At 36.9% G+C, this 14245-nt stretch overlaps 2 protein-coding genes across 3 annotated transcripts in view; one reads left to right on the top strand and one right to left on the bottom strand.

The window, feature by feature from the left end:
- The window catches only part of Nup37 (nucleoporin 37), a 37405-nt gene extending 34076 nt beyond the window's left edge, over positions 1-3329 (bottom strand). Inside the window, exons 1-2 of one of the 2 annotated variants that reach the window (XM_005322356.4) lie at positions 3245-3329; positions 1138-1356 (exon numbers count right to left, since the gene is read on the bottom strand). In XM_005322356.4, coding sequence (XP_005322413.1) covers positions 1138-1293 — 156 coding nt within the window. In that variant the 5' untranslated portion in view covers positions 1294-1356; positions 3245-3329. Of the gene's footprint in view, positions 1-1137; positions 1357-2977; positions 3222-3244 lie in introns of those variants that run through there. The other variant, XM_021724475.3, reaches the window with a different exon arrangement.
- Positions 3330-3348: 19 nt separating this feature from the next.
- Positions 3349-14245, top strand: part of Parpbp (PARP1 binding protein) — a 50079-nt gene continuing 39182 nt past the window's right edge. Inside the window, exons 1-2 of the mRNA XM_005322354.3 lie at positions 3349-3469; positions 7442-7597. Of these exons, the coding sequence (XP_005322411.1) occupies positions 7445-7597 (153 nt within the window). The 5' untranslated portion in view covers positions 3349-3469; positions 7442-7444. The remainder of the gene's footprint in view (positions 3470-7441; positions 7598-14245) is intronic.

Below are 14245 nucleotides of genomic sequence, written 5' to 3'. Positions count from 1 at the left end.
GCCTTAAATATATACTTCCCTTTAGGATAAATATGAATGCATACTAATTTTGTATAACTACACATTTATTGTACTATAAAATGCTAAATTGCATTCTGATGACAAAACTGTTCAAGATATGAAACTTGTCTCTTAAGTGAAAGAGGAAATAATGTTTATAACATCACTTTAATAATAGTTATTTTAAACCTTTGAAAATTGGGGACTGCCAAACTACCTCATTGATTACTTCTAATTTGAGAAATATAGTTCTATGAATAATATCCCGATCAACAAAGGATTAGCCATAGATTCCAGATGGTTAAAGCTTCAATTATTTAGGCTCTTACATGTAGTAGCTTTCCCGTAAGAAAACACTGTGTGCTCACCACAAAGCAATCTTACTCTGGTGTTAAATATGGGGCTACAACTATCATAACTACCATTATCAATGATAATTAAAACATATACAGATTGCAATGTACCAGATGGCATCTAGAAATTTTATACACACTAACTCAACATATCCTCAAAAAGTCCTTTTGAGCATTATATTCTAATGATTATAGGAGAGGATAAGTACTTGCTCAAGATTGTGCAGTTGTTCAGAGGTACAACCAAGCAGAAGTAAAATACCCAGGTATTTTGGCTCTAGAATTTATGCTCTTAAGGGCTATGCTGACCTGCCTGCTCACTTAAATACGATCCCATATCTCATATACTTTAGATATATATTTTAAATGTAAAAAGTGAGAACAAATTAATAAGAAAACTGAATATCATGAAAGTTGTAAATTCTCCGGGAAGACTTTTTAAGCTCTCAATATGACCTTATTTCCTATGTAAAAGCAGAATATAGAAAAACTGCAATTAACTGGATTTGAACTTTTTCTGTGCATTCCAATATTCAGTTATTCGTAGCCTTTAATTACCACAATATTTCATTTCTACTCATAGGCAAAAAAGGAACTTCATACTCTACGTTTTCATTTATATAATGTTTGCACAAATCTCAAGCATATATTACTGGGAATATCCTTCTCTGTGGGTCTTCATATTTTTTTTGCAAAATTCAATATACTTTCAAAGTTTAACTTTGTATAAATTTCTTATCAGTGAAATATTTTCACTATCATTCAGTGTAGTTTGTGCACTAACCTGAAATGTACATGTGCCAATAACCACATAATTATTGCCACCATATGCAATTAGATTTCCTGAATCCCCACTGTCAAAGGGATTAAATTCTACCACATGTACATAATCATCGCAATCCACAGTGTAGGCAGCATTTCTTGTGGGATCTTGCTTCATCTTGTATGTCAAAACTTGAGCAGTTGTAGAAATAGAATATTTCTACTGCACAATGTCGCGAAACTGTGGATGATAGCACAGACATAATTAGAAGTGGTCAGTGTTAGTCATTTAACAGATGATTCAAAATAAGGTTTGGTATTGCATTGTCAAAGGCAGATCCCCAAAAGCATTTAGAGTACTTATCAAGGGACAGAAGATACAGGGAAAAAAACCCTCACTTTAACTATTTATAATTAAGCACTGTTCTACAGCTTTCCTCTTTATCATATTCATGATACCCACGTATATAACATCATAAAATTGTGTCTAGATTAATTAAAAGATACACTGAGTACTTAAAGATGGAATCATCTTATGGCTTGGGGACATAGCTCAGTTGGTAGAGTGCTTGCCTCATATGCACAAGGCCCTGGGTTGGATAAAAAAAAAAAAAAAAGGAATCATTTTAAAAGAAAGTATATTCATAAGAAATTAATAATAGTTAAAAATTTATGAAACAGTATTTGTAGGTACCTGTTTAGCATTTTACTGGCATACCCCTAATATTCACACTAACCTAAAAACAGGTAATACCTGTTGGGGCTGGGGATGTGGCTCAAGCGGTAGCGCGCTCGCCTGGCATGTGTGCGGCCCGGGTTCGATCCTCAGCACCACATACCAACAAAGATATTGTGTCCGCCAAAAACTAAAAAATAAAATATTAAAAATTCTCTCTCTCTCTCACTCTCTCTTAAAAAAAAAAAAACAGGTAATACCTGTTGATCCCATTTTAAAAACCAAGGCATCGAGGCTTTAGGTGGTTAATTTGTTAAGCTCATAAACAAAAGCCAGGACTTGAAAGATTTTATTGTGTTGGGCACTAGTGCTAGAGGAAACAAAACAAACAAACAAAAGATGGCCTCTTTCCTTGAAGGAAATCACCAACAAGGATAGTTATGACTAGGTGTGAAAAGTGCCATAATATAAGCTGATATAAAATACAGATCCTGGAGGATCTAGAGGGCCAACATGTGTGACTGATTTACAAAACTGGGCACAAAACCTCAACTAACCTGTCAGGACTTAGAGTGCACTCTGAAAATAGCATTCCTGCATGAGAATTATGAATTTTAAAGAGCAAAAATATATATATTTTTTAAAAAACATAAGACACAAGAGCTGGAGTTGCAGCTCAGTGGCAGAGCACTTGCCTAGCATGTATGAGACACTGGGTTTGATCCTCAGCACCACATAAAAATAAATAAAAATATTATCCATCTACAACACACACACACACACACAAGAACTGTTCTGAAAACAGCTGGACTCCGCAATGAAAACAAATATCTGGGGGCCAGGGTTGTGGCTCAGTGGTACAGTGCTTTAGCATCCGTGAGGCACTGGGTTGGATCCCCAGCACTACGCTAAAAAAAAATAAAATAAAGTAAATAATAATAATAAGGGCATTGTGTCCATCTACAACTAAAAAAAAAAAAATTAAAAAAAAAAGAAAAAACAAGTGTCTGAGTCTGTACTGAGAATGAGATAAGTCTTACCCCTCAGAGAGCTTATATACTAATAACCTTAATGAACGCGCATCCAGGACTGGACACGTGTTAAGGGTAACCAGCAGGTGAGAAGTCCTCCAATGCAGAGAGAGATGCAAGTGCCAGGGTTTGGAGATCGAGACTCGGTACCTCACCTATTGCTCTTGAAAGCCTGGTGCCAACACACTCACAGGGCTTCACTGTACCCGGAGAAGCCCACTCAAGTCACAGAGTGGAAAGGCAGATGAAGAGGGAAGGAACAAGGTAACTCCCAAGCCTCTCCCAGAGCCAGGTGCGTCCCGTGACAACCCGCCTCCCTGAGACCGAGATCAAAGGGAAGAGCTCCTGGGGGACTGGGACAGGGTTAGGGTGGACCCGCAGCGATCGGCGAAGGCCCCCTGGATCGCCTGCGCGCTACGCACCGGAGAAGGCGGGGAAGCGACCTGGAGGGAGCTGGTCTCTGTTGCGGGCTGCAGCGGGACGCGGGCCTCTGCTTCCGGGTCGAAGGGCGAGCGCAGCGATTGGTTCCCGAGCCCTCCCGCGATATTTGAAATGTAACCCGCAGCTACTGGAACAGCGGTCAATCTGTAGTCGCGAGGGGCCTTACCTCCCTGAGATTTGCACCTCCTGGGTCTTCTCTGAGCTGAGTGAGTCTCGCTTTCTCCTTGCCCGCCATTCCTGCTTTGCGTGACGATTCAAAATTCGGCTTGTCTGAGCGTTTCGGTGACAGCACAGTGCTAAGTGACCATCTGGGGTTTTGTGTAGTGGCTTTCTCTGAAGACTATTGGGTCAGCAGGCATTGGACAGAGTTCACAGTATTTTGTGCTGGAGCTGAAAGATCCCGAGGGATCCTGCAGATTGGAAGATTGAGGTTCATGGAGGCTTGCTTAAAGTCCATTAGAAAGGCAGGAAATCAGGATTCTAGTTCTACGATGTAGGCAGACTCCAATTCCACAATTCCCCTCTTTCCTTGTTATTATTTGCACCCAAGGAACATTTAGGACCTGCCTTCAGATAATAACAGCATCAACTGCCATTTTTATTTAGTACCTACTAAATGCTCAGCATTAAGTGGGTTGTATAATTTTTTCATTAATGCCTAATCATTTTATTAGGTAGAAATTATCTTACCCTTTCTGCAGATGCTCTTAAAAGATTTTAAATACCCCAAAGCGTAGAACTAACCAATAAGGGGTCTGAGTATGAATTCGGCTGTATCTGAATCCAAAGTATATTCCTATCAACCATCTCACTTTGCCTCCCAGTGAGAATTTTCTGTTTCATAATTTTGCTCCAGTGCACCTTGGAGTAGAGTTTTTAAAAATAAGTGTTTATTACTAAGGCCACATTCTAAGGCTCTTTTTGTACAGTGTAGCCTGCAAAGTGCTTGCACATAAAATCTCTCATTGACTCCTCTCATTGACAACTGGCTGGAAGGTAAGTTGAAAAATTAGATTTTCAGTGTTCTGATACCTCTACTGGGCAGCCAGGTGTAAAACTTATTAACTAGGTTCACACAGCCACTGGAAGAGCTACTAGAAGAACAGGAACTAGATCAGAGGTTGGCAAACCATTTGCACTTCCTGTTCTTGTACAGTTGGCTTCTGAACTAACAGTGGACTTTACATGTTTAAATAGTTGGGAGAAAAAAAATGAAGAATGTTTTGTGACGTGCAAATTATATGAAAACACAAATTTCAGTATCCATAAATAAAATTGTATTGGATCACAGCTATGCTCATTTGTTTATATTTTGTCCACGACTATTTTCATACTATAAGGTAAAGTAGTTATGACACACATGATATGGCCTGCTTGTCTCAAATGTTTACTATTTGTTCTCTCCAAAAAATTTGCTGACCCCTAGATGAGACTCTTGGTTGGTGTTCAGTCACCATTAGTGTTTTTCCCCCCTTCTTCTTATCCTTCTCTCTTGGTATTTTGGAACTGAGAATTTAGCCTAGTGATGCTTCCAGCTCTTATCCTTATTTTGCGACAGTCTTGCTAAATTTGCGGAGGCTGGCCATGAACTTGCAATCCTTCTACCTTAGCCTCAGGAGTTTCTGGGATTGCAGGTGTATACCACTGTGCCCGATGTAATGTTGTTTCAATTTTAACTCAAAATAACCTACAGCCAGGCAGGGTGGCACATTCTATCATCCCAGCAGTTCCAGAGGCTGAGGCAGGAAGATTGCAAGTTCAAGGACTGGAAATGGAGCTCAGTGGTAAAGTTCCCCTGGTTTCAATCCCCAGTACCCAAAACAAGCAAAAATGACTTAGAATCTCATAATGTGTGATAATAGGTTATGTGCTTTTTTATGTGCCAAGCACTGTTCCAAAAGCTTTGTGTGTATTTATGTCATTTTCTCATTACTCTCACAAAACCCTACACATAGGAACTATTTTTACTTTCAGTTCAAGGAAACTAAGGCAGGACAAGTGATATAAGTTGGCCAAGATCCCATAACTAGTAAGTAGTTGGAGCCAGGATTCAGAATGATCTAATTCTAGATGAGTTTTCACTTACAGGAATCTCAACTCATAGTATCTTTAAAAAAAATACCAGTAAGGAATCTGCTGAAATTTTATTTCAAGTAAACTGATAATATCACTGGTGCTGATGTGTTACTTCTGGTGGTATTTTGAAGAGAAATATAACTTAACTATGTATGGTCTGCTACCTGTAATTGTATTACAGATTATGTCTGTAATTTAAATTATTATTTTGCAGATGGCATATACCCTTTTTCTTCATTGTACAAACCTTAGGTATCTAGTAAACATCTGGGATTCTGTTTATGCTTCATAAGAACAAAAGGATAACAGAGGAGTCAGTAAATAGGATGTGTATGGAAAATACCACATGTGAAGAATGTGTTGGAGACGTGGGTAGTTAAAAGAAAATGGGAAAAAATCTTAACAGGCATATTTGTAAACTCAGAGAAAGGAATTGGCTGCCTTGTGTATATAAAACATTGGCACGACATTAGGTTATTTTGAAGGGCTTTTGTCAGCATGAGAAGAAGTTATGAAATATAGTGATTTAAGAGTCCAGCTTATGGACTTAGAAATCTATATTTATGCCTGTTTGGCCATTTACTAGCTGAGTGACATGTGCATTATTTTCTTCAGGTGTGAAATGAGGATAATAATAGGCTTTACCTTGATATGGTACTTTTAGGAGTTGAGTGGGGTAATCAATATTAAGCTTTTGAAAAGTATCTGACACCACATAATTCCTAAATGTTAGCTCTTTCATTGGTTGTCTATTGCTGTGGCAACAAACCACCTCAAAATTTGTGACTGTGAAATAATAAACTTTTTTTTTAGTTGTTCTGTAGGTCAGCAGTTTGGTACTGTACTCAGCTAGGTCATTCTCCTGCTGGTCTTATCTGAGATCACTCATGTTGCTGACATTCATCTGGCAGGTTGACTGAGGCTAGGTAGTGTAAGGTCACCTCCCTCATTCACCTGTGAGTTGGTATAAGTTTCACATGGAGTGCTGTGGTTCTCTGTCATGTGTCCATTTCAGGAGGCTAGCATGAACTTTTTAATACAGCAGTCTCAGGGCCACAATATAGTGAGAGGTCCTCAAGACCCAGAATGGATGATTTGTTAGGAGGATTCAAAGTACTCAGCATATAGTCATAGTCATGGATATAATTTATTACAGCAAAAGGATACAAAACAACAGTGCAAAGGAAAAAGGAATATGGGGCAAAGTCCAGGGAGACCAGGTATAAGCTTCTAAAGGTCCTCTTCCTCAGGAATCAACCAGAAACAGGTGACAACACACATGAAATGTGTCTATTGGGGAAGACTTTAAATTAGAGACTTAGTGCCAGGTTTTGTTTTGTTGTTGTTGTTGTTATTTTGTTATTTTGTTTTTTAACTGGGGGCTGAGCACATAGGTGTGCTCTGTCTGGCATTTACCAAAACTCCAGACTCAGAAGGAGACCAAATGTTCGTCATAAACTATATTATTTGTACAAATAGTTTAGCACAGTGAACTACTTTTATTGGAAACCCTCCTGAAATCTAAGTTCCCAGAATCTAGCTGCCAATGTTAGCAGTCATTCTTGATGCATTAACTCTTCTGCACCTCCTAAGGCCTTGTCTTCAAATTCCCATATGTCATTCTCATCACATGATATTGGTAAAATTAAGTCACAAGACTGGCACAGATTCAAAGGGTTGAAAAATAGACTACCACTTTTGGAACAATATAGAGATGGGAGGAAATTGGCTTTTCCCATCCTTAAACTACCATCCATCTCAAAATAAATATTTTTAAAATACAGCTTTAATTAGTTATGTCTGCGTCTTTAATTATAAGTTTACAGAATTCATGTTTTTTTGTGAATTTTCAGAATTGAAGGTTGAATTTGATTATTTCAAAAGATTTGGCTTAAGAAAACTAAAGTAGAGGAAAATATGATTGAGCAGAAATTGTATTATTCTGTTTTCCTGAATTTAATTAACAACAATCTTGGTAAATATGAAATACTCTCTCATTTACTACTTCCCCCCTCCTTCTAACTGTGCTTGCTTACACATGTTAAATGTTAATTTCCAATTAAAATAAGGCACTTTAACATTGTATTCTGTCCTACTTTAAGGGAATGGCTGTGCTTAACCAGAAGTCTGTCTTGGACATGATTAAAGCATTTAGAAGGAACTGGCATGTTCTTTGTGATTCTGAAAGAACTACTCTGTGTGGCGCAGACTCCATGCTCTTGGCATTGCAGCTTTCCATGGCAGAGAACAATAAACAGGTTAGTAAACTATATTTAGGTTGACTCTTCTATTTTTTTCTAAATAAAAATAAGGCCTTTTATTTGCTGCCCATTTATATATACACACACACACACACACACACACACACACACACACATATTTTAGTCATAGACACAATACCTCTATTTATTTACTTTTATGTGGTTCTGAGGATAGATAGAATCCAGTGTTTCACATGTGCTAGGCAAGTGCTCTACCACTGAGCTACAACCCCAACCCCAGGTCTTACATGTAAATCTTCAACCCATTTTGAGTTGATTTTTTTAAATGATCTGAGATGAAGGTCTGTTTTCAGTCTTCTGCATGTGAATATTTAATTTTCCCAACATTGTTTATTCATTCTTTCCCTGTCATGTGTTCTTGGCATCACTGCTGAAAGGCAAATTGACTATAAATGTGTGGATTTATTTCTAGGTGCTTGCTCTATTCTCTTGCATTATCAGGTGTCTGTTTTTAAACCAATACCATATTGTTTTGATTACTATACCTTTGTAGTATATTTTGAAATTAGATAGTATGATGCCTCCAGCTTTGTTCTTTTTGCTTAAAGATTGCTTTGGCTATTCAGAGTCTTTTGTAGTTATATATATATACATTTTAATATTTTCTCTGTTTTTGTGAAAAATGCCATAGAATTTGATAGGGATTGCATTGAATGTGTAGTTTAATTTGGGTAGTATGCACATTTTTAACAATATTCTAATTCGTGGACATGGGATTATTTTCCATTTATTTCTATCTTCAGTTTTTTTATATTTTATTAAATATCTGTTCATTGAAACATTTAATAGTTTCAATGAACAGATATTTAATAAATTAACTTCTAAGTATTTATTATTTTTGTAGCTATTTTCTTTATTTTTGGATAGTGCACTGTTAGTATACAGATTACATTACAGATTTTTGTACATTTTTAAAATTTTATATTCTTCTACCTTACTGAATTCATTTATTAATTCTGACAATTTTTTGTGGAGTCTTCAGGGTTTTCTGTATATTAGATTATGTCATCTCCAAACAGAGACAATTTAACATTTTCCTTTGTAATATTTTTTTTAAATTTTTATTGTTGGTTGTTCAAAGCATTACATAGTTCTTGACATATCATATTTCACACTTTGATTCAAGTGGGTTATGAACTCCCATTTTTACCCCGTATACAGATTGCAGAATCACATGGGTTACACATCCATTGATTTACATATTGCCATACTAATGTCTGTTGTATTCTGCTGCCTTTCCTATCCTCTACTATCCCCCCTTTCCTCCCCTCCCCTCCCCTCTTCTCTCTCTACCTACTGTAATTCATTTCTCCCCCTTGTTTTTTTTCCCTTTCCCCTCACTTCCTCTTGTAGGTAATTTTGTATAACCCTGAGGGTCTCCTTCCATTTCCAGGCAATTTCCCTTCTCTCTCCCTTTCCCTCCCACCTCTCATCCTTGTTTAATGTTAATCTTCTTCTCATGCTCTTCCTCCCTACTCTGTTCTTAGTTACTCTCCTTATATCAAAGAAGACATTTGGCATTTGTTTTTTAGGGATTGGCTAGCTTCACTTAGCATAGTCTGCTCTAATGCCATCCATTTCCCTGCAAATTCTATGATTTTGTCATTTTTTAATACAGAGTAATACTCCATTGTGTATAAATGCCACATTTTTTTTATCCATTCGTCTATTGAAGGGCATCTAGGTTGGTTCCACAGTCTTGCTATTGTGAATTGTGCTGCTATGAACATCGATGTAGCAGTGTCCCTGTAGTATGCTCTTTTTAGGTCTTTAGGGAATAGACCTAGAAGGGGAATTGCTGGGTCAAATGGTGGTTCCATTCCCAGCTTTCTAAGAAATCTCCATACTGCTTTCCAAATTGGCCTCACCAATTTGCAGTCCCACCAGCAATGTACAAGTGTACCCTTTTCCCCACATCCTCGCCAGCACTTGTTGTTGTTTGACTTCCTAATGGCTGCCAATCTTACTGGAGTGAGATGGTATCTTAGGGTGGTTTTGATTTGCATTTCTCTGACTGCTAGAGATGGTGAGCATTTTTTCATGTACTTGTTGATTGATTATATGTCCTCCTCTGAGAAGTGTCTGTTCAGGTCCTTGGCCCATTTGTTGATTGGGTTATTTGTTTTCTTATTGTTTAATTTTTTGAGTTCTTTGTATACTCTGGATATTAGGGCTCTATCTGAAGTGTGAGGAGGAAAAATTTGTTCCCAGTATGTAGGCTCCCTATTTACCTCTCTTATAGTTTCATTGCTGAGAAAAAACTTTTTAGTTTGAGTAAGTCCAGTTTGTTGATTTTAGTTATTAACTCTTGTGCTATGGGTGTCCACTGAGGAATTTGGGGCCCGACCCCACAGTGTGTAGATCATAGCCAACTTTTTCTTCTATCAGACGCTGTGTCTCTGATTTGATATCAAACTCCTTGATCCATTTTGAGTTAACTTTTGTGCATGGCGAGAGAAAGGGATTCAGTTTCATTTTCTTGCATATGGATTTCCAGTTTTCCCAGCACCATTTGTTGAAGATGCTATCCTTCCTCCATTGTATGCTTTTAGCCCCTTTATCAAATATAAGATAGTTGTAGTTTTGTGGATTGGTTTCTGTGTCCTCTATTCTGTACCATTGGTCCACCCGCCTGTTTTGGTACCAGTACCATGCTGTTTCTGTTACTATTGCTCTGTAGTATAGTTTGAAGTCTGGTATCGCTATACTGCCTGATTCACACTTCCTGCTTAGAGTTGTTTTTGCTATTCTGAGTCTTTTATTTCTCCATATGAATTTCATGATTGCTTTATCTATTTCTATAAGAAATGCCATTGGGATTTTGATTGGCATTGCATTAAACCTATAGAGAGCTTTTGGTAATATCGCCATTTTGATAATATTGGTTTTGCCTATCCATGAACAGCGTATATTTTTCCATCTTCTAAGATCTTCTTCTATTTCTCTCTTTAGGGTTCTGTAGTTTTCATTGTATAAGTCTTTCACCTCTTGTTAGGTTGATTCCCAAGTATATTTTTTTTTTTATTTTTTTTTATTTATTTTTTTTGTGGATATTGTGAATAGAGTGGTTGTCCTCATTTTCATTTCAGAGGATTTGTCGCTGATATACAGGAATGCCTTTGATTTATGCGTGTTGATTTTATATCCTGCCACTTTGCTGAATTCATTTATTAGCTCTAATAGTTTCTTTGTAGACCCTTTTGGGTCAGCTAGGTATAGAATCATGTCAACTGCAAATAGTGATATTTTAAGTTCTTCTTTTCCTATTTTTATGCCTTTAATTTCTTTCGTCTGTCTAATTGCTCTGGCCAGTGTTTCGAGAACTATGTTGAACAGAAGTGGTGATAGAGGGCATCCCTGTCTTGTTCCAGATTTTAGAGGGAATGCCTTCAATTTTTCTCCATTCAGAATGATGCTAGCCTGAGGCTTAGCATAGATAGCTTTTACAATGTCGAGGTAAGTTCCTGTTATCCCTAGTTTTTCTAATGTTTTGAACATAAAGGGATGGTGTATTTTGTCGAATGCTTTTTCTGCATCTATCGAGATGATCATATGGTTCTTATCTTTAAGTCTATTGATGTGGTGAATAGCATTTATTGATTTCCGTATATTGAACCAGTCTTGCATCCCAGGGATGAATCATACTTGATCATGGTGCACAATCTTTTTGATATGTTTTTGTATTCGATTTGCCAGAATTTTATTGAGGATTTTTGCATCTAGATTCATTAGAGATATTGGTCTGTAGTTTTCTTTCTTTGAAGTGTCTTTGTCTGGTTTAGGAATCAGGGTGATGTTGGCCTCATAGAATGAATTTGGAAGTTCTCTCTCTTTCTCTATTTCCTAGAGTAGCTTGAAAAGTATTGGTATTAGTTCTTCTTTAAAGGTTTTGTAAAACTCTGCTGTGTACCCCTCCGGTCCTGGGCTTTTCTTAGTTGTTAGTATTTTGATGGCTTCTTCTATTTCCTCGATTGATATTGGTCTGTTTAGGTTGTCTATATCCTCCTGACTCAATCTGGGTAGGTCATATGACTTAAGAAATTTATCGATGCCTTCACTATCTTCTATTTTATTGGAGTATAAGGATTCAAAATAATTTCTAATTATCCTCTGTATTTCTGAAGTGTCTGTTGTGATATTGCCTTTTTCATCCTGTATGATAGTAATTTGAGTTCTCTCTCTTCTTCTCTTCATTAGCATGTCTAAGGGTCTGTCGATCTTATTTATTTTTTCAAAGAACCAACTTTTAGTTTTGTCAATTTTTTCAATTGTTTCTTTTGTTTCGATTTCACTAATTTGAGCTCTGATTTTAATTATTTCTTGCCTTCTACTTCTTTTGATGTTGTTTTGCTCTTCTTTTTCTAGGATTTTGAGATGAGGTGTGAGGTCATTTATTTGTTGTTTTTTTCTTTTTTTAAGAAATGAACTCCAGGCAATTAAGTTTCCTCTTAGAACTGCTTTCATTGTGTCCCATAGATTCCGATATGTTGTGTCTGTGTTTTCATTTATCTCTAAGAATTTTTTAATTTCTTCCTTGATTTCTTCTATAACCCATTGATCATTCAGTAACCTATTGTTCATTCTCCAAGTGATGCATGATTTTTCCTTCCTTCTTTTATCGTTGATTTCCAGTTTTATTCCATTATGATCAGATAAGATGCATGGTAGTATCTCTACTACTTTATAATGTCTGAGAGTTGCCCTGTGACATAATATATGATCTGTTTTTGAGAAGGAATCATGTGCTGCTGAGAAAAAAGTATAACTGCTTGATGTTGGGTGGTATATTCTATATATGTCAATTAAGTCTAGGTTATTAATTGTATTATTGAGTTCTATAGTTTCTTTATTCAACTTTTGTTTGGAAGATCTGTCCAGTGGTGAGAGAGGTGTGTTGAAGTCTCCCATAATTATTGTATGGTGGTCTATTAGACTCTTGAACTTGAGAAGAGTTTGTTTGATGAACATAGCTGCATCATTATTTGGGGCATATATATTTTATGATTGTTATGTCTTGTTGGTGTATGGTTCCCTTGAGCAGTATGTAGTGTCCCTCTTTATCCCTTTTGAGTAACTTTGGCATGAAATCTATTTTATTTGATATGAGTTTGGACACTCCTGCTTGTTTTCGAAGTCCAAATGAGTGGTATGATTTTTTCCAACCTTTCACCTTCAGTCTATGTATGTCTTTTCCTATCAAATGCATCTCCTGTAGGCAGCATATTGTTGGATCTTTTTTTTTTTGATCCATTCTACTAGCCTGTGTCTCTTAATTGGTGAGTTTAAGCCATTAACATTTAGGGTTATTATTGAGATATGGATTGTTCTTCCAGCCATATTTGTTTATTTATATTACTTAACATGGATTGTTTTTCCTCTTTGATTATTTTTTCCCTTTACTGTACTACCTCCCACTGTTGGTTTTCATTGTTATTTTCCATTTCCTGTAATGTTTTGCCAAGGATGTTTTGAAGAGTTGATTTTCTAGCTGCAAATTCTTTTAACTTTTGTTTATCGTGAAAGGTTTTAATTTTATCTTCCATCCTGAAGGTTAATTTCGCTGGATACACAATTCTTGGTTGGAACCCATTTTCTTTCAGCGTTTGAAATATGTTGTTCCAGGATCTTCTAGCTTTCAGAGTCTGTGTTGAAAGATCAGCTGTTATCGTGATTGGTTTATCCCTAAATGTAATCTGCTTCCTTTCTCTTGAAGCTTTTAAAATTCTCTCCTTATTCTGTATTTTGAGCATCTTCATTATAATGTGTCTAGGTGTGGTCTCTTATGATTTTGCACATTTGGCATCCTGTAGGCTTCTAGGATTTGGGATTCTGTCTCATTCTTCAAGTCTGGGAAGTTTTCTCATATTATTTCATTGAACAGATTGTTCATTCCTTTGGTTTGGACCTCTATACCTTCCTGTATCCCAATGACTCTTAAGTTGGTCTCTTTATGTTATCCCAAATTTCTTGGATATTCTGCTCATGGTTTCTTAACAGTTTCACTGAGCTGTCTATGTTCTTTTCAAGTTGAAATACTTTGTCTTCATTGTCTGATGTTCTATCTTCTAAGTGTTCTACTCTGCTGGTAGTATTCTCATTTGAGTTTTTAAGTTGGTTTATGGCTTCCTGCATTTCTATGACTTCTGTTTGTTTGTTTTTTATAACCTCTATCTCCCTATATAGTTGATCTTTTGCTTCTTGGATTTGTTTATGTAATTCATTGTCGAAGTGATCTTTCATTGTCTGATTTTGCTGTCTAATGTCTTCCTTCAGACTCCAGATCATCTGAAGCATGTAAATCCTGTATTCTTTATCTGACATTCCATCTGCTGCAGCTATTACCTCTTCTAAAGTTGAGTTGACCTGCATTGCTTGTGGTCCTTTCTTTCCTTGTCTTTTCATACTGCTCGAGTTTCTTTCTGCTTGGTGAAACTGTTGTGTTATTGAATTTTCCCCCTATATATTTATATTGCTCTTGTATAGTTGCAAAGGGTGGTGCAGGGGCGGGTGGTGGCTGTGCTCCTCCTCCAAATGGGGTGATCTGTCTATCACGCCGGTGGGCCGCTGGGCCCCTTCTTCAGGTTGCGTGGTCTGCCTACCTTGCGGGCAACAGCTGGGCTCCTC

This window comes from Ictidomys tridecemlineatus, chromosome 6 (genome assembly GCF_052094955.1).
Source record: "Ictidomys tridecemlineatus isolate mIctTri1 chromosome 6, mIctTri1.hap1, whole genome shotgun sequence".
NCBI classification, from domain to species: Eukaryota; Metazoa; Chordata; class Mammalia; order Rodentia; family Sciuridae; genus Ictidomys; species Ictidomys tridecemlineatus.
Note: the sequence above shows the minus strand (reverse complement) of the source record. Positions and strands in the feature narration are given on the sequence as shown.